The following is a 27,102-nucleotide window of genomic DNA, read 5'->3' on the forward strand; positions in this document are numbered from 1 at the left end:
TCACTGCAACCTCCACCTCCCCGGTTCAAGCAATTCTCCAGCCTCCTGAGTAGCTGGGATTACAGGCATGTGCCACCACGCCTGGCTAATTGTTGTATTTTTCGGGAGAGATGGGATTTCACCATGTTGGCCAGGCTGGTCTTGAATTCCTGACCTCAAGTGATCTGCCCACCTCGGCCTCCCAAAGCGCTGGGAGTACAGGCATGGGATTCAGGCAAGAATGTTCTTTAGTTAGAAGAAAATTGGATTGAAGAAAGAGCCAGGAGGAAAGAAACAAAGTGGAGGGGGAAAAGGGGGCAAATATGTGAGTAAATATAAATAAACATTAACTAGTGAAAATAATGATTAGTTTGGGAATTTAAAAAGGTAAAACCAAAACACTGGACAATGATAGTGTACAAATTGGGAGGAAAGTGATTACAGTTAAAACATTTTAATATTCTTATATTATTTGTGAGAAAGGCAGAAATAGATTAAGTGTAGCCTTTATTTCTTCTTCTTCTTCTTCTTTTTTTCTTTGAGACAGAGTCTCTCTCTGTCACCCAGGCTGGAATGCAGTGGCATGATTTCGGCTCACTGCAACCTCTACCTCCCAGGTTCAAGCATTCTCCTGCCTCAGCTTCCTGAGTAGCTGGGACTACAGGCGCCTGCCACCACGCCTGGCTAATTTTTGTATTTTTAGTAGAGACGGGGTTTCACCATGTTGGCCAGGCTGGTCTCAAACTCCTGACCTCAAATGATCTACCCACCTTGGCCTCCCAAAGTGCTGGGATTACAGGTGGGAGCCACCACGCCTGGCCTATTTCTTCTTTTATTCAAAAAATATCTTTTAAGAACAGGTAAAACTAATCTACAGTGACAGAAGTCATAATAATGAATACTTTGCATGGATTTGTGACAAGGAGGGAGCACGAGGAATAAGAAAGGCTGCTGGGGGTGCTGGCAATGTGCTATTTCTTGATCATTACACTCAGAGGTCGTCTCATAGATATATTCACTTTGCAATGTTTTACTGAGCTGTTTATCATTTATATACTTTTCTGTACATAATTAAATACCTGTGTGTAAGTGTATGTATGTGGTATCACAGAAAGATATTTGGTCTTTGTCCCCATTCTTGGCACAGAGCTCCTAATTCCCTAAGAATTTTCTGAGTACTGAGGGTGACGGGAGTGTCTTTTGTTTCAATGAGATGACTCTTGGTGGGCCTCTAGATAGCTTCAGGATGAGGGCTAGTTGCCTGAAAGGCCAAGCCTTAATAAGAAACTTTGAATTTTCAGTCCCACCCCTGAACCTCCAGGGTGGGGAAAACAGTTGGAGCCTGAATCAATCACCAGGGGCTAATGATTTAATCAAGCATGCCCACATAACGAAACCTCCATAAAAACCCCTACCCAATAGTGTTCGAAGAGTTTGTGGGTTGGTGAACGTATCAAGGTGCTGGGGTGGGGTGGGTGTTCCTAGAGCAGGCATGGAGACTCCACACCCCACCCCTATACCTTGCCCTATGCATCTCTTACATTTGGCTGTTCCTGAGTTGTATCCTTTGTAGTAACTGGCAAATGCAGTAAAGTGGTTTCCTGAGTTGTGTGAACTGTTCTAGTAAATTATCAAACCTGAGGAAGGGGTCATGGGAACCCCTGATTTACAACCAGTCACTCAGAAATACGGGTGGTCTGGAACTTGTGACTGGCATCTGAAGTAGGGGTGGTCTTGTGGGGTTAAGCCCTTTTAACTTTGAGATGAGATGCTAACTCCAGGTAGATCGTGTCAGAATTGAATCAAATTGCTAAATATCCAGTTGGTGTCTGGAGAATTGGAAAAATGGTGTTGGGAAAGACATGGTGTATTTGGTGTCAAGAAGAAAAAAGCCCCTCACTGTAATATTTCTCACTGTAATATTTCTGTAGAAGTTATAAAAGGAAACCCTACAGCACAGTTTATACAAAACTAAAATTCTGATAGACTGTAAAGATATCATGTTAAATATGTATCCTAAAAATAATTTTTAAAATGCATCTTAGTATTTATATAATCTTGTGTAGGAAATAACTTTCTAGGCATGACACCAAAGGCAGAAATCACAGGTAACTGTGACCATATAAAATTAAAGTAATAACAACAAAACTTTTATACAACAAAACACTGTGAATAGTATAAAACAAAAATATAGAGGAAAAAGATTTGCAAAATAAATACTAGACAAATGGCCAATAACCTTATTTATATAAATAGAATTAAAAAAATTATTAAGAAAAAAAGGAATACTTCAATTGTGGAATGGGCAAAGAATATGAACTAGCAATTCACAAAAGAAATATATAAATAGCCAGTGAGTTCTGGACACTAACAAAGAGGTTAGTAATTGGCCCAAGTTTACAAAAATAGTAAGAGGGAAATCAGGATTCAAACCCAAGAAATCTTATCCAGTAAATATTTGTTTAATGAATGAATGATTATATATTTAACACTAGAAGATGTTTACATCAGACTGCAAAATGAAAGTTAAAACACAGAATGTACGATGAGATCCCTTTCTGTCCACACACTCATACAAACGTCTATACAGGCTTAGAAAAAAGGCCTGAAAACACTAAAACGTAACAGTGGTTAGATTATGGAAACTTTTTTTCTCTTTGTACTTTCTGAATTAAAAATATTCAGAATATGCATATATTACTTCCATAATAAAGGAGAAAAGTTATATTAAAAACCAAATAATCATACAAAATTAAAAAGTATACAAATACTTTTAATGACTCCCAATTATCTAGAATACATGGCTCAGCATGGATCTCTCAGGGTCCCCAATCTTTAGATTCAACAATCATGTCACGGTTCTCCAGTCTTTTCCTCTTCTACCTTTAGCTGCCAAATTAATCCTCCTAAAACACCGTGAGTTTCTTGTAATCACTACTTTCAATAATTCCCCATTTTCTATGTAAAAAAGTAGAAATTCCCAAGCCTGGCACTCAAGGCCTTCCACAATGATGGCATTCAATCATCCTTTCACTTTATTACACACATTCCAGCTAGTCAACTATTTGCTGTTCTTTGTGTATGTATGTTGCCTACAGCTTTTATAACTTGTTCATGTGGTTAACTCTACCTAGAATGTGCTCTCCCTCCATATGTCCATTTTCACCCAAGGCTCAGCTAATATACTATCTTCTATGTGAAACATTTGCTAATTTCCCTTAGTCACTCTGAGAATCCTTGGCCCTTTTATCTGCCTCTCTGGGCACTTCTTTTCTTATTTTTAAATGTTCTTTCCTAATAGACAATAACTTGAGGTAGGATCTTTAGATTATTCATCTTTGTATTCTTACTGAATACTTGCTAAGTGAATAAAGTTAATCAACAAAATAGAAAAACTCACAGACTTCAATACCATTACGTTTAAGTATTTTCAAAGTCTAAGCTGTGGCTATTAGGTTTCTCCCTCTTTAAAAAAAAACCCAATTTTTAATTTTCCCCCCTTCCTTATGAATTAGGTCCAAGGGTTTCTCCTTTTTTGAACACAGGAAATACAAATTGTTAACAGTGTAAGATGGTTCTTACTTTCTAGGTCTTTGACCTAATAAAGAGATTTATGAACTTAACGAACTTAACTACTATAGATCCTTTCTCTCACAAATTCTTAAATTATTCTGGAGCTGCAAACACCAGAGAATTTCAGTCTACAGCAGTTTGGTGAGTATTGACCAAATTTTTCCAACATAAAGGGAATTTAAGCTTTATCCTCTGGGAAAGAGGACACAGTTGTAGAATGAATGTTCTCCTTTACCTTTTCGTGTTGTGCACTGTGGTGCCTCCCAGGACAATCCTCACTCCAGGAGTGGTGCGGTTCAGGTTATAAACTGTTAGAGCCTCTTCATAGGTGGCTCCTCCAATTACAAACACAATGATATCCTGAGGTCTGCAATAATGAAGAATGAGATATTATCACCGGATAAGAAAAAAAAAGGACTGTGACTTACATACACAGAGTTTTAATTTCTAAATCTTTTTTTTTTGGTGGAGGAAGCAGAATTAAAGCAGAATAGAATAAAAGGTTTAAAAAAAGTTTTAATTATCTGAAATTGGCAGGAAACAGAGCAGGAAATGCTGAATAGTGATTTGCTTTCTGTTTATGAGCGGATGTCTTATAATTTCTGTGCTGTGGATTTCAGAATAGCACAATAGTGTTTGCTGGAACCAAATGTAGAAATATTCTTTTATATTCAAGAGGGTGCAGAGTGCCTTACCATGACATGATATCAATACGGCAGAATTTTATGTTTGTATTAATACTACACATCTCCTTTCATGTATAAGCCTTTGTCAAATACTTAATACAGTGCTATTACAATGGCCTCTGTCCAAGGACCTCAAAGCATTTTTGAAAGAACTAGCATATTTAGATGTCCCCAAAACATGGAAACTAGAAACATTTAGTATTTTGAGTATAAAAAAAAGAATGGGACACAAAAATTAATGGTGCTTCTAGGAACTCTATCTTTTCTTGAAATCTTTTTTCTGAATCCTTTGATAAACCAAGAAAAAGAAACCATGGAAACCAAAAAAACCATGAGTGTAGCTGATACTGGACATGTGAACACAGCTCAGTCACTAGCTTCACTTGGGTAGCACTGTGTTGTTTTACTCTGTTTCCTGTTTCAATCCTTATCAAAATGGCTTCATAACAAAAGTGACTGTTCCTATTAGCTCCTTCCTTAAATATCACCAAGAAGGAGATCAAATTATTTTCAAAACCATTACTAGGCAAATAATTTTGTTAAATCACTCATTGGACACTAAAACTACATCAATCAGAAGCATCCATTTTGAATGTTATTGCACAAAACTAACCAGAAACATCTTTAATCAAGGAATATACATGCTTATGTATAAATCATGAAAAAACCCCAACCCTACATTTCCTTCCTGCTTGTCTCTCCCTCTCTTTCTAAAATGCCTTGAAAGAATTAACTGAGAGAGTATTTGTTCTTGTGGGACTTCACTGAAACAGAATCAGCTATTGTGGCTATTTAAAAATGTTCAGATAGTCTCTAAATTGCAGAGATTTCCCAGTAAAATTTATACAAGGGTAGGCATGGTGGCTCATGCCTATATGCATTTTGGGAGGCCGAGGAAGGCGGATCACTTGAGGTCAGGAGTTTGAAACCAGCCTGGCCAACATGGTGAAACCCAGGCTCTACTAAAAATACAAAATTAGCTGGGCGTAGTGCTAGCTGCCCGTAATCCCAGCTACTCGGGAGGCTGAGGCAGGAGAATTGCTTGAATCTGGGAGGTGAAAGTTGCAGTGAGCCAAGATCGTGCCACCATACTCCAGCCTGGGCAACAGAGACTCCATCTCCAAAAACAAACAAACAAAAACACCCCAAAAAAACCTTCCCCCTAAAAACAGTTATACAAGCTACCAATGATGAAGAGGTTGTTATGGTAAAGTGTCAATTATGATAAGGGTCCCCAAACCCAGGCTGAGGACCAATACCAGTCCGTGGTCTGTTAGGAACTGGGCGGGGGCACAGCAGGAGGTGAGCAGTGAGTATTAGGGCCTGAGTTCTGCCTCCTCTTAGATCCGTGGAGGCGTTAGATTCTCATAGGAGTGCAAATCCTACTGTGAACTACGCATGGGAGGGATCTAGGTTGTGTGTTCCTTATGAAACTATTGCCTGATGATGGGTGAGGTAGAACAGTTTTATATTACTTGACTTATCAGCAACATATGACTGAGGTGATCACTTGCTCCTCCTGGATATACCTTCTTCAATTGGTTTCCAGAAAATTTCATATTTGATTTTTTCCCTTGCTACTTTTCAGTATTCTTTTATGGTCCCACTTCATCTCTGTTACCTCTTAATGGTGGAATACTCAGAGCCCAGACATTGAACCTCCTTTCTTCTTAATCTAAACTCATTCCCTCCATCTGTTCCATTCAGTATAGTGACCACTTGTCACTTATGGTTATTTAAATTTAAATTAACCAAAATAAAATTAAATATTTAATTCCCCAGTAGCACTAGCCACATTTCAAGTGCTCAACAGCCACACTGACAAGTGGTTACATTACTAGTTACCAGAGAAACAGCACATTTCCTTCCCTGGATAATCACACCATTTTTTGGTTGTAAATACATCTGCTGATGGTTCCCAAATCTCCATCTCCAGCCCAGACCTTTCTTCTAAACTCCAGACTTAAATATCTGTTTACTTGACATTTCCATTTGGATGTTTAATTATTTCTCAATTCAACACGTTTTAAATCCCCAATCTTCCCTAAGTCTGTTCTACCTATAGCTTTCCCTATCTTACTTGATGGTCACTTTAGCCTTCTAGTTGCTTGGGCCAAAAACTTTGGACTCATCCTAACTCTTCCTTTGGGGCAGAAGTGAAGTTGGGGACATAGTGAGAGAAAGAGGGAAAAGCATAAGGCAGCTCACACACCTCAAATCTCGCAGGTCATGGGGTTCTCACAGGTTACTATGATCAAATTTGCTTTTTTTTTGAGACGGAGTCTTGCTCTTGTCACCCAGGCTGGAGTGCAGTGGTGCAATGTCAGCTCACTGCAACCTCTGCCTCCTGGGTTCAAACAATTCTCCTGCCTCAGCCTCCTAAGTAGCTGGGAATACAGGCGCGCGCCACCATGCCAGACTACTTTTTGTATTTTTAATAGAGACGGGGTTTCACCATGTTGGCCAGGCAGGGGGTCTTGAACTCCTGACCTCAGGTGATCTGCCCGCCTTGGCCTCCCAAAGTGCTAGGATTACAGGTGTGAGCCACCATGCCCAGCCAAATTTGCTTTTTTGAAGGATAGTTTTGGCAGCTATGCAAGAATGAATTGGGTGTAACTGTTGGGAAAAGTTGGAGAATAAAAGGCTAGTGTAAGACTTCTGGGAAGATATGATGAAACCTAGAACTAAAGACATCCCAGAAAGGGTGAAGAGGAGGTACTGGATGTCCAATCACAAAAAAATACATATTCTTCAGTATTTGGTCAATGACTGAATGTGGAGGATAGGGGTAAAGGGGGAGTCCATAACTTTGTTTTCTGGTTTTGGTAACTAGGTGTAGTAGTTTAGGTTTGAGAAAAAGGACATTTACTGTGCATAAGACAAAAACATGCTGTGTTTTAGATACCTGTGGAATATTCTAATGGAGATGCCCACTAGACATCTGTATATTCAGGTCTAGTGCTTTCCCCGAATATGTGGTAGCTGAAGCCATGGGAATAGATGAGTTTTATCTAGGGAGATCATGTAGAATGAGAAGAAAACCAAAAGACAGATTTTTTGCTGAGTCCCTAATAACTAAAAAACAAGTAAAAAGAGTAGCCAGCATTAGCAACTGAGAAGGACATTTTCAGAAAGGTAGGAGGAGAACCAGAAGGGAGAGGTTGAGGGCCAACTGAGTCTCAAGAAGAAAAGAATGGTTAATAGTGTGAAATGCAGCAGCGGGGAAAATAAGGTGGGAATTGAGAGTCCCCTGGATTTACTACTGTGATTTTGCAAGAAATGTTTTAGTGTGTTGTAGTGGAGTAAGGAGCCAGGCTACATGGATTGAAGAGTTGAGAAACAGAAGACAGTGACTGTGGGCTTCTTTATCCAAAAAGCTTGGCTATGAAGGGAAGGACATAACTTACAGGAAAATCTAGGACCAAAGGCTTTAAATTTATTATTTAACAAAAGAAAATTGAGTATGATTATAGCCTGTGGAAAAGAAGTCGGCAGAGAAGAAGCTGAAAATAATGGGGTGATGGGGGGAGCCAGAGCCAGAGTGAGAGCAAGAGCGAGAGCAAGAGAGAGAAAATAACAAAGGCTTCAGAAGAGCCGGTAGGAAGGTAAAACCAGAGTGGTGGCATCTGACTTTCTGACTAGTGTAAGATGATATCTCAGTGTGGTTTTCATTTGCATTTCTCTGATGATCAGTAATGTTGAGCATTTTTTCAAGCATTTTTTGGCCACTTGTAATTCTTTTGAGAAATGTCTTTTCATGTCGTTTGCCCAGTTTTTAATGGGGTTGTTTTTACTTACTGCGTTCCTTGTAGGATGTGGATGGTAGTCCTTTGTTGGAGGCATTATTTGTAGGTTGTCTGTTTATTCTGTTGGTTATTTCTTTTGCTGTGCAGAAGCCCTTTAGTTTAATTAAGTCCTACTTGTCTACTTTTGTTTTTGTTGCATTTGCTTTTGGGATCTTTGTCATAAATTCTTTGCCTAGGCCAATGTCCAGAAGAGTTTTTCCTAGGTTTTCATCTAGGACTTTCACAGTTTCAGGTCCCACATCTAGGCCTTTAATCCATCTTGAGTTAATTTTTGTATATGGTTAAGAGATAGGGGTCCAATTTCATTTTTCTGCATATGGCTGGCCAATTTTCCCAGCATAATTTATCGAGTGGGGTGTTCTTTCCCCATTGTTTATTTTTATCGACTTAAGATCAGTTGGTTGTAGGTATGTGGCTTTATTTCTGGGTTCTCTATTCTGTTCCATTGATCTATGTGTCTGTTTTTGTACCAGTACCATGCTGTTTTAGTTACTGTAGCCTTATAATACAATTTGAAGTCAGGCAATGTGACTCTGGATTTGTTTTTTGCTTAGGAGCACCTTGGCTATTCAGGCTTTCTTCTGGTTCCATATCAACTTTAGGATTCTTTTTCCTAATTCTGTGAAGAATGATGTTGGTAATTTGATAGGAATTGTGTTGAATCTGTAGATTGCATTGGGTAATATGATCATTTTAATATTGATTCTTCCAATCCATAAGCATGGGATGTTTTTCCATTTGTTTGTGTCATCTATGATTTCTTTCATCAATGTTAAGTAGTTCTCCTTATAGAGATCTTTCACCTCCTTGGTTAAATATATTCCTAAGTATTTTGTGTGTCTCTTGTAAATGGGACTGAGCTCTTACTTTGATTCTCAGCTTGAATGTTATTGGTGCCTAAAAATGTTACTCATTTTTGTATGTTGATTTTGTATCCTGAGACTTTAATGAAATCACTTATCAAGTCTAGGAATCTTCTAGAGGGATCTTTAGGGTTTTCTAAGTATATAATCCTATTGAATGCGAACAGAGATAATTTGACTTCTTCTTTTCCAATTTGGATGTCTTATATTTCTTTCTATTGCCTGATTGCTCTGGGTAGGGCTTTCAGTATGTTGAATAGGACCGGTGAGAGTGGACATCTTTGTCTTATTCCAGTTCTTAGGGGAAATGCTTCCAACTTTTCCCCATTCAGTATGATGTTAGCTGTGGGTTTGTCATATATGGCTCTTACTATTTTGGTTTATTAAAAAGTCAAAAAACAACAGATGTTGGCATGGATGCGGAGAAAAGGGAATGCTCATATACTGTTGGTGGGAATGTATATTAGTTCAACCTCTGTGGAAAACATTATGGAACTAGCTCAAAGAACTAAAAATAGAACTAGCAATTAAGCCACAGGGAGGGGAGCGAATGCACAGGGTACATCCTTGCTCATGTCCCCTCTTCCTCCTTAAAAACAACAACGAAAAAAGGCTGGGCCTGGTGGCTTATGCCTGTAATCCCAGCACTTTGGGAGGCCAAGGCAGGTGGATCGCTTGAGCCAAGGAGCTTGAGATCCACCTGGCAACATTGTGAGACCCCAACTCTGCCAAAAAATTTTTAAAAATTAGCCCAGCGTGGTGGCTTTCCCCTATAGTCTCAGCTACTTGGCGAGGCTGGGGGCAGGGAGAGGGCACTGAGATGGGAGGATCACTTGAGCCTGGGAAGGCTGCAGTGAGCTGTGACTGCCACTACACTCCATCCAGCACTCCATTCAACAGAATGAGATGCTGTCTCAAGAAAGGAAAAACAAAAAACAAAAACAACTTACCATTCGACCCAGAAATCCCACTACTGGGTATCTACTCAAAGGAAAGGAAATCATTATATAAAAAAAGACACTTGCACTCATGTTTATCCCAGCACTATATACAATAGCAAAGCTATGGAACCAACCTAAGTATCCACCAATAGTGGACTGAATAAAGAAAATGTGGTATATATACACCATGGAATACTAAGCAGGCATAAAAAAGAATGATATCATGTCCTTTGCAGCAACATGGATGGAGCAAGAGGCCATTATCTGAAGCAGAAAAATCAAATATAGCATATTCTCACTTATAAATGGGAGTTAAACATGGCAGGTACACATGGACATAAGGATGAAGAGAAGAGACTATGGGGGACTCCAAAAGAGGGGAAGAAGGAAGGGAGATGACTGAAAAATTACCCAGATAGTTACAGACTATGTAAAAAGCTGGAAGATAAGAGGCAGTTAAAGTGTTCGGAAACAATAAAATACTCAAGGCTGAAAGGACATTATATTCACCAAAAAAAACGAAAAATGTAGGAAAGTAATATATATATTTGCTCAAGATAAACTGCATAATGGATTACTCAAATAAACACATTTTATTTACTTAAGTAAATAAATGAATTGCAGATTATTTTATTAAGAAGAAGGGAGGGAAACTTTCCTTTGCAGGGGTACAGTGACCATCTTGGTGACTAATGGGAAGAATCAGATAGTTAACACCTTTGTTTTGAGCTCCTGATCTGATAAGTCAATTTAAAAAGCGATTGAGCAGACAAATGAGAGCATCATGGAAAATGATGTTGCCTCTCCATAGCTATCCTCTGACCATCACCTGCCTGGAGAATATATCTGTCTCTTATGGAAAAGAAAGGCAAGAACTGGGAAGGAACAAATTCAAGTGGGCTTTTAGCATAGTAAGAGAACACTGTCCTTCAGTCTGATCATTTCAGGGTGGCAGGGTATTTTTGTACTACTGGAGAGGAAAGAAAATGTCACGGATGGTAAACTGTGGGTGTAGGTTATATACATGTAAGGACAAAACCTAGATACAGGGATAGGCTCTTAGAGCTTGGCTCAATTGTATACCTCGCAAAGATGACTATGTCACATTTGGTTATGAAAACATTAATAAATGTTTTCCTGAGCCTCCTCCTACTACTTATTCAAGCTGACTTAAGGAAGAACGTCTATGAAAAACAATGTTTAAATACCCCTGACATTTTTCCTTTTCATTCCTTTTCCCAGTAAATTTTAAAAGTAGATGTTCTGATGAGGCCAATGGTAAAACACATAGCAAATCTTTTCCATATGATGGTTGAAGCTAAGTGGAATACACAAGTTCAATTCTTTGTATGCATCTTCCTGTGCTTTGTAATTCACCATAGCAACCAAAGCATTAATTAATGCAGACAGCAAACATTAGAAAACAGCAGCTAGCTCATGCTGTATAGAGATATACAAGGATAATCAAGGATAATATCTTATTTTGTTAAAAAATAAAAAAATAATATATAGGGTATCTGGAAATCATTATTTCTTTTTAAAAATTTTTATCTTAAGTTTGGGGGTACATGTGAAGGTTTGTTACATAAGCATGTGTCACGGCGGTTTGTCTTACATATTATTACATCACCCAGTTATTAAGCTCAGGACCCAATAGTTATCTTTTCTGTTCCTCTCCCTCCTTTCACCCTTCCTGCTCAAGTAGACCCCAGTGTCTGCTGTTTCCTTCTGTGTTCCTGAGTTCTTATCATTTAGCTCCAACTTGTAAGTGAGAACATGCAGTATTTGGTTTTCTCTTCCTGCATTAGTTTGCTAAGGGTGATAGCCTCCAGCTCCATCCATGTTCCCACAAAAGGCATAATCTCATTTTTTTATGGCTGCCTAACATTCCATGGTGTATATGTACATTTTCCTTATCCAGTCTGTCATTGGTGGGCATTTAGGTTGATTCCGTGTCTTAACTATTGTGAACAGTGCTGCAATGAACATTTGTGTGCACGTGTCTTTTTTTTTTTTTTTGAGACGGAGTTTCGTTCATTGCCCAGGCTGGAATGCAAGGGCACAATCTTGGCTCACCACAACCTCTGCCTCCCAGGTTCAAGCAGTCCTCCTGCCTCAGCCTCCCAAGCAGCTGAGATTACAGGCATGCACCACCATGCTCCATTAATTTTGTATTTTTAGTAGAGATGAGGTTTCATTATGTTGGTCAGGCTGGTCTTGAACTCCTGACCTCAGGTGATCCACCCACTTCGGCCTCCCGAAGTGCTGGGATTACAGGCATGAGCCACCCCACCTGGCCACGCATGTGTTTTTTTTTTTTTTGACAGGGAGTCTCACTCTGTCGCCCAGGCTGGAGTGCAGTGGAGCAATCTCGGCTCATCACAATCTCCGCCTCCCGGGTTCAAGTGATTCTGCTGCCTTAGCCTCCCGAGTAGCTGGGATTATAGGCACCTGCCACCATGCCTGGCTAATTTTTTTTATTTTTTAGTAGAGACGAGGTTTCACCATGTTGGCCAGGCTGGTCTCGAACTACTGACCTCAGGTGATCCACCTGCCTCAGCCTCCCAAAGTGCTGGGATTACAGGCGTGAGCCACCGTGTCCAGCTGCATGTGTTTTTATGGTAGAATGAGTTATATTCCTCTGGGTATATACCCAGTAATGGGATTGCTAGGTCAAATGGTAGTTCTGTTTTTAAATCTTTGAGGAACTGCCATACTGCTTTCCACAATGGTTGAACTAATTTACACTCCCACCAACAGCGTACAAGTGTTCCCTTTTCTCTGCAGCCTCGCCAGGTTCTGTTATTTTTGACTTTTTTTTTTTTCAAGGTGGAGTCTTGCTCTGTCGCCCAGAGCTGGAGTGCAATGATGCGATCTCAGCTCACTGCAACCTCTGCCTCCCGGGTTCAAGCCATTCTCCTGCCTCTGCCTCCCGAGTAGCTGAGATTACAGGCACGTGCCACCAGGCCTGGCTAATTTTTGTATTTTTAGTAGAGAAGGGGTTTCACCATGTTGGCCAGGCTGGTCTCGAACTCCTGATCTTGTGATCCGCCCACCTCGGCCTCCCAAAGTGCTGGGATTACAGGCGTGAACCACCATGCCCAGCCTATTTTTTGACTTTTTAGTAATAGCCATTCTGACTGGTGTTGAGATGGTATCTCACCATAGTTTTGATTTGCATTTCTCTAATGATCAGTGATATGAACTGATCATTAAAACTGAACTCAGTTTTTTTTCATATGCTTGTTGGCTGCACGTATGTCTTCTTTTGAGAAGTAGCTGTTCATGTCCTTTGCCCACTTTTTTTTTTTTTTTTTGCGACAGGGTTTTGCTCTTGTTGCCCAGGCTGGTGTGCAATGGCACAATCTCGGCTCACAGCAACCTCCATCTCCTGGGTTCAAGTGATTCTCCTGCCTCAGCCTCCCGTGGCACGATTACAGGTGCCAGCCACCACTCGTGGCTAATTTTTTGTATTTTTAGTAGAGACAGGGTTTCACCATGTTGACTAGGTGGTCTCGAATTCCTGACCTTAGGTGATCCACCTGCCTCGGCCTTCCACATTTTAATGAGGTTGTTTTTCTCTTGTAAATTTGTTTAAGTTCTTTATAGATGCTGGATATTAGACCTTTCTCAGATGCATAGTTTTTTTGTCATGAAATCTTAGCCTGTTCCTAGGTCCAGAATGGTATTACCTAGGTTGTCCTCCAGGGTTTTTATAATTTTGGGTTTTACATTTGTCTTTAATCAATCTTGAGTTGAAATTTTTGTATACCGTGTAAGGAAGGGGTCCAGCTTCAATCTTTTGCATATGGCTAGTCAGTTATTTCAGCACCATTTATTGAATGAGTCTTCTCCCCATTGCTTGTTTTTGTCAGCTTTGTCAAAGATCAGATGATCATAGATGTGAGGCCTTATTTCTGGGCTCTCTATTCTGTTCCATTGGTCTATGTGCTTGTTTTTGTACCCATACCACGCTGTTTTGGTCACTGTAGCCTTGTAGTATAGTTTGAAGTTGGGTAACCTGATTCTTCCAGCTTTGTTCTTTTTGCTTAGGATTGCCTTGGCTATTTGGGCGTTTTTTTGGTTCCATATGAATTTTAAAATAATTTTTTCTAGTTCTGTGAAGAATGTCATTGGTAGTTAGATAGGAATAGCACTGAATCTGTAAACTGCTTTGGGCAGTATAGCCATTTTAATGATATTGATTCTTCCTATCCATGAGCATGGGATGTTTTCCATTTGTTTGTGGCTTCTCTAATTTCTTTGAACAGTGTTTTGTAATTCTCACTGTAGAGCTCCTTCACCTTCCTGGTTAGCTGTATTCCTAGGTATTTTATTTTTTTGGTGGCAGTTGTGAATGGGATTGCTTTCTGATTTGGCTTTCAGCTTGGTTGTTGTTGCTGTATAGGAATGCTAGTGATTTTTGTACATTGACTTGTATCCTGCAACTTTGCTGAAGTTGTTTATCAGCTGAAGGAGCTTTTGAGCTGAGACTATGGGGTTTTCTAGATATAGAATCATGTCGTCTAAAAACAGTTTAACTTCCTGTTTTCCTGTTTGGATGCACTTTATTTCTATCTCTTGCCTGATTGCTCTGGCTAAGACTTCCAATACTCTGTTGAATAGAAGTGGTGAGAGAGGGCATCCTTGTCTTGTGCTGGTTTTCAAGTGGAATGCTTCCAGCTTTTGCCCATTCAGTATGATGTTGGCTATGGGTTTGTCATAGATGGCTCTTTTTTTTTTTTTTTTTTTTTTTTGAGACGGAGTCTCGCTCTGTCCCCCAGGCTGGAGAGCAGTGGCTTGATTTTGGCTCACTGCAAGCTCTACCTCCTGGGTTCACACCATTCTCCTGCCTCAGCCTCCCGTGTAGCCGGGACTACAGCCACCCAACACCACACCTGGCTAATTTTTTGTATTTTTAGTAGAGACAGGGTTTTATCGTGTTAGCCAGGATGGTCTCAATCTCCTGACCTCATGATCCGCCCGCCTCGGCCTCCCAGAGTACTGGGAATAGATGGCTCTTATTATTTTGAGGTATGTTCCCTCAATACCAAGTTTGTTGAGAGGTGTTTTTTTTTTTTAATGGAGTCTCACTCTGTCGCCCAGGCTGGAGTGCAGTGGCGCAATCTTGGCTCACTACAACTTTGCCTCCCGGGTTCAGCCAATTCTCCTGCCTCAGCCTCCCAAGTAGCTGGGACTGCAGGTGTCTGCCACTGTGCCTGCCACCACACCCGGCTAATTTTTGTATTTTTTTTTAGTAGAGACAAGGTTTCACTATGTTGGCCAGGCTAGTTTTGAACTCCCGACCTCTGATCTGCCCCACCTCAGCCTCCCAAAGTGCTGGGATTACAGGCATGAGACACATTGCCCACCTTATTGAGAATTTTTAACATTATTTCTATATGTGGTTAAGTTACATGGAAACACAAACTTTCAAAAGGCAACATTTTATCTATTTTGTGGAGCATTACACTTATGGCTAAAATTGTAATTTCTGAACATACTTACAAAAGGTACAGTTCTTATGAGCATTTACTGCAGGAAAAAAGGCCAATGAAAAAGGACTGCTGCTTCACAGAAACAAAAAATAAGCTGTAGCAACAAGATTCTACTACATTTGTATAAACATGAAAAGTACTTCCTTTTTGAATTGACTGATTCTGGAATGCATGATCATATAGCTCCATTTCCTCACCAAATGAAAAAGTTGCTTGCCTTTATCAGAGACAAGAGGCAATTCTAGAGTGAGAAAAAAAAATTAGCTTGAAAAATAGGGTATGCAAGAATCCCATCTGCAGAATGATCAAATCCAATTTGTGGATATAGCTATACTGCCAAACAGCTTAAACACTAATTTAATAGCTAAGGGCTAAAAAAATTTCCACCAGTGTTCTGGTTTTGAAAAGTTGTGTTCTTGCCACATTTCCTTTGATATTTTCTATTATTATAGCAACAATAAAACCTAGAATTTCTATTATGATGAGACAAATAATAATAAATACCACTATAATCAAGGACTCTTTTCAATATGATAATACAGGGCCAAGAAAGTGGCTAGAGCTGATAGTGTGGCCAAGTGAATGCAGAGCCAGAATGTTTTATAGGGTTGTTTATGAACTTCAAAAATCTAAATTTTGTATAGCATCAATTAAGTTTATTCTCTGGTTTAAATTTTCCAACTATAAATATTGGCATATCAACTAGAAGAGATGCCTATAGAATTTACCAAACATCTATTGAACACCTACTATTTGTAAATCACTGTGTTAAACATTGTGAAAACCCCAAAGATTAACAAAACATAATACTTACTTCAAGATTACAATACCTAATACAATAACTAATAGGAAGGATAGATATGTAACTAACTACTGTCTCAATATCTAGAGGTAATGACTATTAACAACTTCTTGATTATTCTTTCAGAAATAATTACTGTAGACAGGGCATGGTGGCTCATGCCAGTAATCCAAGCACTTTGGGAGGCTGAGGCAGGCAGATTGCTTGAGCTCAGGAGTTTGAGACAAGCCTAGGCAACATAGCAAAACCTTGTCTCTATAAAAATGCAAAAATTAGCTAGGCACTGTGGCATGTGCCTGTAGTCCCAGCTACTTAGGAGAATGAGGTGGGATGGCTTAAGCCCAAAAGGTGGAGGCTGCAGTGAGCTGAAATCACGCCACCACTCTCCAGTCTGGGCTACAGAGCCAGACCCTGTCTCAAAAAAACAAACAAACAAACAAAAAAAGTTACTGTATTTATACATATATGTGCTTGTAAAAATATATTATATATATAATATACATACATATGTATAGTCAAGCACATATTTATATACATGTACACTTTTTTTGTTTTGTTTTGTTTTGTTTTGTTTTGTTTTGAGACGGAGCCTTGCTCTATCACCCAGGCTGGTGTGTAATGGCATAATCTCGGCTCACTGCAACCTCCACCTCCCTGGTTCAAGCGATTCTCCTGACTCAGCCTCCTGACACGCCTGGCTAATTTTTGCATTTTTAGTAGAGACAGGGTTTCACCATGTTGGCCAGGCTGGTCTCAAACTCCTGACCTCAAAGAATCTGCCCGCTTGGCCTCCCAAAGTGCTGGGATTATAGGCATAAGCCACTGCACCCAGGATTATACAGTTTTTTTACCCGAAAGAAATGTTATGGCTGGGCACAGTGGCTCACGCCTGCAATCCCAGCACTTTGGGAGGCCGAGGCGGGCGGATCACGAGGTCAGGAGTTCGAGACCAGCCTGACCAACATGGTGAGACTCCATCTCTACTAAAAATACAAAAATTAGCCAGGCATGGTGGCATGCACCTGTAATCCCAGCTACTCAGGAGGCTGAGGCAGGAGAATCTTGAACCCAGGAGGCAGGGATTGCAGTGAGCCGAGATGGCACCACTGCACTCCAGCCTGGGTGACAGAGCAAGACTCTGTCTCAAAAAAAAAAAAAAAGAAAAGAAAAGAAATGTTATAACATCCTGCTTTTCTATCTAATATATCTTAAAAAGCTTTGCATATCACCTGTGAGGAGTTATGTCATTTAAAAAAAAAAGAATACGTAATATTGTACTGTAGTTTAGGTAACCAGCCCTCTATTAATAGATATTTAGCTTGTTCCTAGTTTTTTTGCTATTACTTCAGTGAACATCCTTGCTTAAGTATCTTTGTGTACTTGCACAGGAATATCTATACAGTAAGCTTTTAGAAGTAGAATTGGTAAATAAGAGTATTTTCAAGTCCTTTGCAGTATTCCTTCTGTTAGGCATGGCCAGGAGGTGGTATAGGTATGTTCTGTGACACCCACTGTAGTTTTGTAACCATTTCTTTGCCTTCTTCCTTCAAAATTTCCACTATCTTAGAAGCTCATAATGTAGCTGCACCGTTTTCTCCTGACCTCCTTTCCTGGTCACTTTTATTCCGTGAAGACTTTAGCTCTGGCTTACTTGTCCTCCTTTTTCTCCTTCTCTTTTCAAGATTGTCAGTGACTTTAACATCACTGTGGATTACTCATCTAACATCCTGGTCTCCTTACCAATCCTGATCTTTTCTTCTACCCACTACAACCACCCACATCCATGCTTACAATCTAAACTTCTTCGTTACAAGTATCTGAACCCCCTATGAAATCTTGAATTCAAAATATCTTTATCCAATAACTACCTCTCAACTTCCAATTTACCTATACTAATACTATTCTGTAATAATTCTTTGGCCTCATCAAATCTCCAATTCATTCACCAATACCTTTGTCATGATCCAATACACTCTCCTCTTGTTTCCATTTCCCCAACTAGTTGCCTTTTCCATGTTTAATCTGGAGCAGTTCAACATTTCCAGAGGTTTTAATATTACTAATGTTTTTGTCAACTCTCAATATGTGACATTTCTACTTGTTATCCAATAGACTTCTCCAACTGAACAACAAAACTGTTTCTCCTCAAAGCCTGAGAGTTATTCTTGACTTCTCTCTTACCCTTGTTCCATAAATCTGTGCCATTAAATATGACTATTGATTCTGGCTTCTCTCTCAGCCTCCTACCCAAACCACTTCCATTTCTCACCTGGACTACTGCAGTCATCTCCTCAGTAGTCTCTCTGCTTCTATTTTTGCCTTCAATAATCCATTCTCACCACAAATATCTTTTAAAACACAATTAAGTTCATGTTACTCATATGCTTAACTCTTCAATGGCTTCCTATGACATTAAAAAAAAAATCTCTTTACTAGGGTCTTCGAGAACCGATGTGATCCAACCCTACCTATCTTTCAACCTCTTATTTCCTCCTTATTCACTATGCTCCAGCCAAGCAGGGCTCCCTTCTGTTCCATTAACTTGCCAAATTCTCTCTTTCTTCAAGACCTTTGCTCTGGTGTTTCCCTCTGCTTTGGATGCTTTCTCTCCTAATCATCGTGTGATTGCTTTTTTTTTTTTTTGAGATGGGGTCTCACTCTGTTGCCCACGCTCGAGTGCAACGGTGCAAATTTCAGCTCACTGCAACCTCCGCCTCCCAGGTTCAAGCGATTCTTCTACCTCAGCCTCCTGAGTAGCTGGGATTACAGGCGCCTGCTACCCACGCCAGGCTAATTTTTGTAGTTTTAGTAGAGACAGGGTTTTGCCATGTTGGCCAGCCTGGTTCAAACTACTGACCTCAGGTGATCCTCCCGCTTTGGCCACCCAAAGTGTTGGGATTACAGGCGTGAGCCACCGTGCCTGGTCTGGTTCTTTCTTATGACTCAAAGCTCATCTTAAATATCACCTCTCAGAGAGGTTCTCTCTCCATCTAAAGTAGTCCTCCCCACCCCTACAATTACTCTGAAGCTCATCACCCTATTTATTTCCTGGATAGCACTTATTAAAATTATATTCTTCATTTGTTTACTTGTTTACTCATTGTCTCTATGTAAGTTCTTTGAGGGCGGGTACCTTGTCTTTCCTGTCACTTCTATATCGCCAGCATCTACAACAGCTCTTAACATACTGAAAGCATTCAATCAACATCTGTTGTGTAAAAGGACAAAGCAACTGAATTATTAACTATATGCATACTTAGGTTATAGTGACAAATGGTAACAGATGTTGGCAACTGATAAATGTGCATTTTGTTCAAGGAATATAATTTTGAGCTTTGTGTGGGAATGAATTATGTAAATTAGAAAGGTTTTCTGCTGTGTACTGATCATATACAGTATATTCTTCTGGTGGCCTGTGGTTTCCCTTTGGTAATAAATAATTCCTTGTTCAGTAATTCTTATAAAAATTCATAAGCAAATAAATGTTTTTATTTATCACATTAATGCAAAAGCTCAAGAATAGTTGTTTTTTAAAAAGCCTCTCAGATAGGTGCATAACTTTGGGCTGGCGTTCATTCTTCCCACTTAGCTGACATTTCTGAATCTTGATCCCAAGGTCTTTAAACATTTTATCTGAATGAGTGTACTCTCTGAATTTAACACCAAATGTTCTGCATCTCAACCTTGGACTTTTAAAAGATGATTTTTTTTTTCTGTTCTGTACCAAATTACAGAAAAAAATTTTTTAAAGGACAAAGTGAAAAAATACACTTTATCACATAAAAGAATCAACTATGTATCTCAAAACATTTTTCTCATTCAGAATCTCATTATGTTTATAAAGCACTATACTTCCAAGGCTCTTAGATGTTTATTAACTGAAATAATAGAAGAATTATGTCAACAGTAAAATTTTCACATTAATCTATCCAATAGGATTCAAGTATATATGTTAGCCCCTTAGATAACACGTGTTCCAACAAAAAAAAATATATAATTTTTAACTAGGTAGAATTTATGTATACAGTATTTAAAATTTCAGGTTGGCCTAAATAAGTTGTTCTGGACAAGTTTTGTTTTTATTAAAAATTAACCACTGGATTAAGATGACAATTATTGCTTCCTTTAGTTAATAGTCAAAAAGAAAGCCATCCTTTGCTCCTGTGTAACAAATGGCCTTTATTAATTAGGTCTCTCAGTTTGTGTGCTGGCAACATTTGGCAAAGTCCAGTCCTCACCAAAAATAGTAACAACCTGCTCTGGATGGCAATCAAGCAGCAAGCCTATTTTTGGCCTCAATGTTGGAAACACCAAATGCCAGATGCCATTGAACGGAACCTTAAATGGCATAAGTAAACTGGTCTGATACTGAAATACAGAAGGATTTGAGGCTCTCCAAAACACTTGTTTCTTTAGTACAAAAGAAATAAATGTTTCAGACTTAGCAGGGGAATTCATATCTAATGCTGACATATGTAAAACCAAAAGAATCTTAACAGAAGAAAGGAGGAGCAGAATGCTATAACCTCAGCTTTAGTCCTTAACATTACTCTAAATTTTCTGTTTGTTCAGTATTTCTGGCTTTTATTATTAATATCTTTGTTAGCTTACCTGTCTCTGAGTGTGCTGGGGCCTAAATAAGGATATAGGTTTTCCTTAAGCCTTCCTTTGATGAGATGATCCAGGGTTTCATGTAGGAAAGGTTGATGCTGTGTATATACATTTTCTACTCCCTAAAACAGGGGAAAATGGTTCTTATGTCATTTTTGGGAAATTGGCAACACAAGAATTAATAATATTCATATCAGAAAAGGACATGCACTCAATAGAGATTTCATGGGATAGATTTACATAACTGTGGGAAATAGATTTAGTAACTGGGAAATTTAAAAATTATTTTAATCAGCTAGAAATGTTCTAATCTCATAAAAATTACTCTGTAATTTAGGGCTAGTTATTGTAAAGGATTTTTTAAAAATGGAATTGCTTAAATCCTTTATCATGTCTTCATTGTCTCTCACCCTTTTGTGAAATGTTAAATGATAGGTAGAGCAAATAAAAGGAAAGGATTATGTATAAAAAAGACTGGAAATACCCAGGAAAATAGAAAAACTTCAGGAAACATAAGAAAGGCTGCCGGGCGCGGTGGCTCACGCCTGTAATCCCAGCACTTTGGGAGGCCGAGGCGGGCAGATCACAAGGTCAGGAGTTCGAGACCATCCTGGCTAACACGGTGAAACCCCATCTCTACTAAAAATACAAAAAAAAAATTAGCCGGGTGTAGGTGGTGCATGCCTGTAGTCCCAGCTACTCGAGAGGCTGAGGCAGGAGAATGGCGTAAAACCCGGGAGGCGGAGCTTGCAGTGAGCCGAGATCGCGCCACTGCACTCCAGCCTGGGAGACAGAGCGAGACTCCGTCTCAAAAAAAAAAAAAAAAAAAGAAAGGCTAGCAGATTAGAATTAATTTTTGAGTATTTTAAGAAAACAGGTTAGTATTTTTAAAAGATCAAATGTTTGCTTCATCTTTAATTTCCTTCAAAGAGAAACTACCTAAAAAATCTTTAATTATAAACAAATGGTGTAAAATATCTGTGACTAACAGAACTGTTTGTCTTTTTCTTCTTATTTCCTGGAAATATCTCCAGTTATTTCCTGCTAAGCTATTTGGTCCAATGCTGATACAGCTCTAAGACAGAAAGCACTAAAAGAAAAAGCTTTCAAGAGGATGCCAGTTTTAATTTCATTTAACTGACACAGTACTAAATTAGCAGCAATCTTCAAGATACTTTGAAGATCATATTCATTCACTCTCAGCCTCAAGGACTTCAACTGTTCTCACTCAGGAGAGCATAGAGGAGATGTCTATACCTTCAGTCCTTTGAGGAATTGTTTGGTGATAGCCACAGCATCTTTGGGGCTGAAGAGGTCACTTCCTCTGACTCGTTTACCACCATATTCAACAACTGCAGACACGAGCTATTAAGAAAGAGAAGCAAATTTTGATTGCTTAGGCATCAGGAAGCCCATTTCATAAGAAAATAATTTTATTAAGGAAACAAAAATGAAAAGACAGAATTATACATTTCTGTAAATAAAAATAGTATGATTTATCATTCGTTAGAGCTAAGAATATAATAACAGAGTTGGTTCCTGTTTGGTGGGCTAATATGGAAACTGGTTACCTTTCGATACTTCTCAGAAACACCTTTATTCCTGAGGTCCATCATTAGTCCTGGCAGGCTATTGCTGCTGTGTCGCTCATAATGTAAAGCATAAAGCATCACCAGGCGGGCAGCATCAAACTCTGTCACTTTGGGGTTCTGCAGAAGTCTTTTTATATTCTGAAGAAAGATAGAACTTATATTTATCCCCCTTTCACTTGAGTCATCTGTTGTACAATGCCTTAGATCTAATAATTATTGAATGGTAGTGATACATCACTACTATGACAATTATAAGTCATACACTTAGCAACTGTCTCAACTATAGAAAATTAAATGCCTTTTGTCCAAGGTAAGAACTAAATAAGGAAATATATTTCCATTGTAATTGCTTTAGGACAAAAATGAATTTAATAATGGATAGTTCCACTTTTCTTTTCCAATAGCTGAAGTTGTAATTTCCTTGCTGAAAGAAGGAACACTTACTATTTCCACGACTTGAATCAATACGGCACAACAAAACTGACTAGTTGATTTGCAAACCCTACTGCTTTCTCTTAGTATTAATGATTGACCAGTGAAATGGAGACAAGTTGGTAGAATTTTACACAGACTGGGCTTGATCTCTAAGAAGCATCAGAACATGTCTCAACATGGTTGACAGAGATGAGTATGTAATAGCATGTAATCTCTACATTTAGTACTTAATGATTTTAAGAGGCAGGTACCGATAGGAAAGGGGGCCAGGAGAAGCCATGTTTACATTTTTTAATCCTCATATTCAGGACCTTCCATATAGTACAGATTTATATTTATTATGCAGCAGAACAAATAATTTAATTCAAGTCAACAAATACTTTTGAGTCCCCATAAGGCAGTATGTCATGCACTGTTGCAGGCACACAGATAAGTTAAAGACAATTCCTGTCCCCAGTGAGTTCACAGTCAATGGGGTGAAGGATGATCAAAGTAATATAATTTATTCTGCTATATACATGTTTCTTTAATGTACTTTACTTCTGTGAGATGGATAAATATGGAAATGGTGTCAGTTTAACACAGAAGGCATATTGGTTCACATGTAATTTTTCCAGAATGGATAGGCTTTCTTATGATTAAAGGGGAAGCCTTACCAATACCTTAAGAAAAAAAGACGATAATCCTACAGAAGTGTGTTCTGCAAGAAGTATCTGGTTTTGTAGCTTCAAGAACTGTTGCACTTTCCACTGTGTTATGCTATATGGGGAAAGGGCAAGTGCAAATAAAAAGGATGCAAATATATTGCACTGTGTAAAAAAGCAAAACAAAACAAAATAACAATCAAACACTGATTGATGAAGAAAGCTGTCTCCATATGGTATTTTTAATTTTGACAAGGTAGTCTTTATGAGAAGTGAGTATTTTCAAGACCTTATAATTTGAAGAAAACATGAGCCCCAGGAATAAGGCTGCAGAGGATGGACTGGCTCGATTTCTAGGTGCAAATGCCGGTGGAGATTTAACCATGCTAGTATTTTTATTATAATTGTTACTATTTTTATTAGGGCTCTGATTTAAAAATTATATGAATTTTTTCTTTCTTTCTATAGTCATGTAGATTTTAAGTGGTCTGCTTATAACCCTATATTCTCATAACCCTTTTTTTAGTGCATGTTTTTATAGAATATGAGGTTTTTCAGGAACAAATATGTGGTGTTATAACAGAAACATGTATGCAAAAAACAAAACAAAAAGCAAAAGCTGAAAATCAGTGCAAAAGAGGAAGGGGAGAGAAAGGGGAAGAGAAAGTATATTGGGTTGTTGAGAAATTAGGAAAGACTTCACAGAGGTGACACTTGCCAAAGGTCCTGAAGAATCAGTAAATATTGGAACCAGTGTGAGAGACCAAAAGCAGTGGCACTATCAAAATAAATATGGAAATCAGAGGAAGAAATGGCTTGGTTTGAAAGGCTGGCAAGAGCCTTGAAGGGCACTGAATTCTGAGGACATAACTATCAACTATATGATTACTTTACAACTTACAAAATGCTTTCACATACATTATCTCTTTTGTACCTGACAACAACCATGTCCAATGTCTAAGAGCTCTTCTGTTCACACTGACTAGGGACTATGATGATAATGGGGAACCTCCCATGTAGCTTTCAAGTACAGAGTTCTCTGAGAGAGATTTCTATTGTTGATTTTTTGGGTTACTATTTCACTACCATCATCCTTAAGGGATCAAAAAGGGAGAAACTTCTCGTTGGTAGATTTCGATCCCAAATTCGTAAGATTTTTCTCATTTTTTTCCTTTCATGGGATCTTTCCCCTAGAGCAGCCACGGAATACAGCCCATTTAGGGTATCTGTTCAAATGTTCCACTATTTTCTACTATAATATGAAGAAATTTCAGGTACAAATTATGTATGTATCTCAATCAACAGCGTAAGTTTAAAACATTAAGAAATCCTGTTGGGGGCCGGGTGCCATGGCTTACGCCTGTAATCCCAACAATTTGTGAGGTCGAGGTAGGTGGATCACTTGAGGTCAGGAGTTCGAGACCAGCCTGGCCAACATGGTGAAACTCCCTCTCTACTAAAAATACAAAAAATTAGCAGGATGTAGTGGCGGGCGCCTGTAGTCTCAGCTACTCAAGAGGCTGAGGCAGGAGAATTGCTTGAACCTGGGAGGCGGAGGTTGCAGTGAGCCGAGATTACGTGCCACAGTACTCCAGCCTGGGTGACAGAGTGAAACTGTCTCAAATAAATAAATAAACATTTAAAAAAAATTTTTTAAAAAGAAAAGAAATCCCATTTGGGATTTCTGTTGTTACTTTTCTTATAGGCACAATGTCTCATTTCCTGCCCTTGCAGTCACTCTCTTACCACCTTTTCTGGCTGATCTGTCTCTGTACTTTTAAGCAAATCTGAGAAATCCAAGTAACTATAAATTCACAAAACTGGTATGATGACAGTCAAAGACTATTTGCAGTAATCAGTCTCTGCCCTTTTCTATTTACCTTCACTTGGATCTTGACTCTTGGCTGTTTCTTATTAGAGATAGTAAGTGTTGTTGATGATGACGTGGAGAAATAAGAACCCTTACACACAACTGGTGGGAATGTAAATTAGTACAGCCATTATGGAAAATAGTATGAAGATTCCTTAAAAAATTAAAAATAGAACTACTATATGATTTAGCAATCTAACTACTTGGTATATATCCAAAGGAAATGAAATCAGTATGTTGAAGAGATATCTGCACTCCTATGTTTACTGCAGCACTATTCAAAATAGCCAAGATATGAAATCAACCTAAATGTCCATCAACAGATGAATGGATCAAGAAAAGCAGTATTTAGGTCGGGCACGGTGGCTCAGGTCTATAATCCCAGCACTTTGGGAGGCCGATGCAGGTGGACTGCTTGAGCTCAGGAGCTGGGGACCAGCCTGGACAACATGGTGAAATTCTGTCTCTACAAAAATACAAAAATTAGCTGGGCATGGCGGTGTATACCTGTAGTCCCAGCTACTGGGGAGGCTGAGGTGGGAGAGTAGCTTGAGCCTGGGAGGCAGAAGTTGTAGTGAGCCAAGATTGCACCACTACCCTCTAGCCTGGGCGACAGAGCCAAACCCTGTCTCAAAAAAAAAAAAAAAAAAAAAAAAAGGAAAAGAAAATGCAGCATATATATATATATATATATATATATTTATTTATTATTCAGCCATGAAATAGAACAAAATCCTGTCATTTGTGGCAAAACAGATTAACCTGGAGGACTTACATTAAGTGAAATAAATCAGACACAGAAGGACAAATAGTGCACGATCTTACTCACATGTGGAATCTAAAAAGTTGTTCTCATTGAACTCATAGAAGTAGAGAGCAGAATAGCAGTTACCAGAGGATGGGATGGTGAAGGATAGGGGTGGTTAGAAATTGGTTAATAGGTACAAAGCTACAGTTAGATAGCAGGAATATGTTCTGGTGTTCTACTGCATAGTAGCATGAATAGAGTTAACAATAATGTATTATATATGTCAAAATAGCTATAAGAGAGGTTTTTAAATGTTCTTATCGCAAAGAAATGACAGATGTTTAAGGTGATGGATATGCTAATTACCCTGATTTGATCACTACACAATGTATACATGTATTGAAACATCACATTGTATTCCATAAATCTGTACAATCATTATGCATCAATCCTAAAAAAAATCCACTTCCATTCCTTGAGACTTGGTAGTGGTATTTAGATTGCCTGGCTTGACTCTTAGTTCTTTACTGAGGACTTGGCCCAGATCTGACCAGGCTTACTGCGAGTAATTATTTTGCCTACTTTTGAGCCCTTAGGACCCAACTCATGGCTCAGGTCCATGTTCTAGCTAGAGGCATCTATTCTCTCATGAAAAGAAACCTGTAGGTACAAGCTGAGTTCTTTCTTTTCTTTCAGCTGTATCAGTCCTTGGAGACGCAGGACCTTTTTGTCTGCCTTGATCCCACTTTATCCTTTAACTTCATTTTGAAGGATTTCCCTTATAACTACTTGACTTGTCAACTTGATTGGCAGTGGCATACATTACATTGAGATTTCAGGGCACTAACCAGAGAAGAGGAGAAAAAAGAATCAGAGAGGCTTATAATTACAAAGCAGGTTATATGCTACACGGTAGTATTTATCTGTTGGAAATTAACTGAATTACATAATTTTTTGGTTTCTCTTATTAAATTTTCCATCAGCCTTGTGACTATTAGAAAAGAACACTGTCACATTATAACAATGACTGAGTAAAGAGCAAAACAGAAAATTG

The 27,102-nt window shown here is 38.8% G+C and overlaps 1 protein-coding gene across 4 annotated transcripts in view; it reads right to left on the reverse strand.

The window, feature by feature from the left end:
- Positions 1 to 27,102, reverse strand: part of VPS45 (vacuolar protein sorting 45 homolog) — an 87,206-nt gene that overhangs the window by 30,890 nt on the left and 29,214 nt on the right. For 3 of the 4 annotated variants that reach the window (XM_003817318.7, XM_034934436.3, XM_063605608.1), the window contains exons 11-14: positions 22,331 to 22,489; positions 22,017 to 22,124; positions 20,760 to 20,881; positions 3,788 to 3,919 (exon numbers count right to left, since the gene is read on the reverse strand). In XM_003817318.7, coding sequence (XP_003817366.1) covers positions 3,788 to 3,919; positions 20,760 to 20,881; positions 22,017 to 22,124; positions 22,331 to 22,489 — 521 coding nt within the window. Of the gene's footprint in view, positions 1 to 3,787; positions 3,920 to 13,787; positions 15,588 to 20,759; positions 20,882 to 22,016; positions 22,125 to 22,330; positions 22,490 to 27,102 lie in introns of those variants that run through there. The other variant, XM_034934438.3, reaches the window with a different exon arrangement.

This window comes from Pan paniscus, chromosome 1 (genome assembly GCF_029289425.2).
Source record: "Pan paniscus chromosome 1, NHGRI_mPanPan1-v2.0_pri, whole genome shotgun sequence".
NCBI classification, from domain to species: Eukaryota; Metazoa; Chordata; class Mammalia; order Primates; family Hominidae; genus Pan; species Pan paniscus.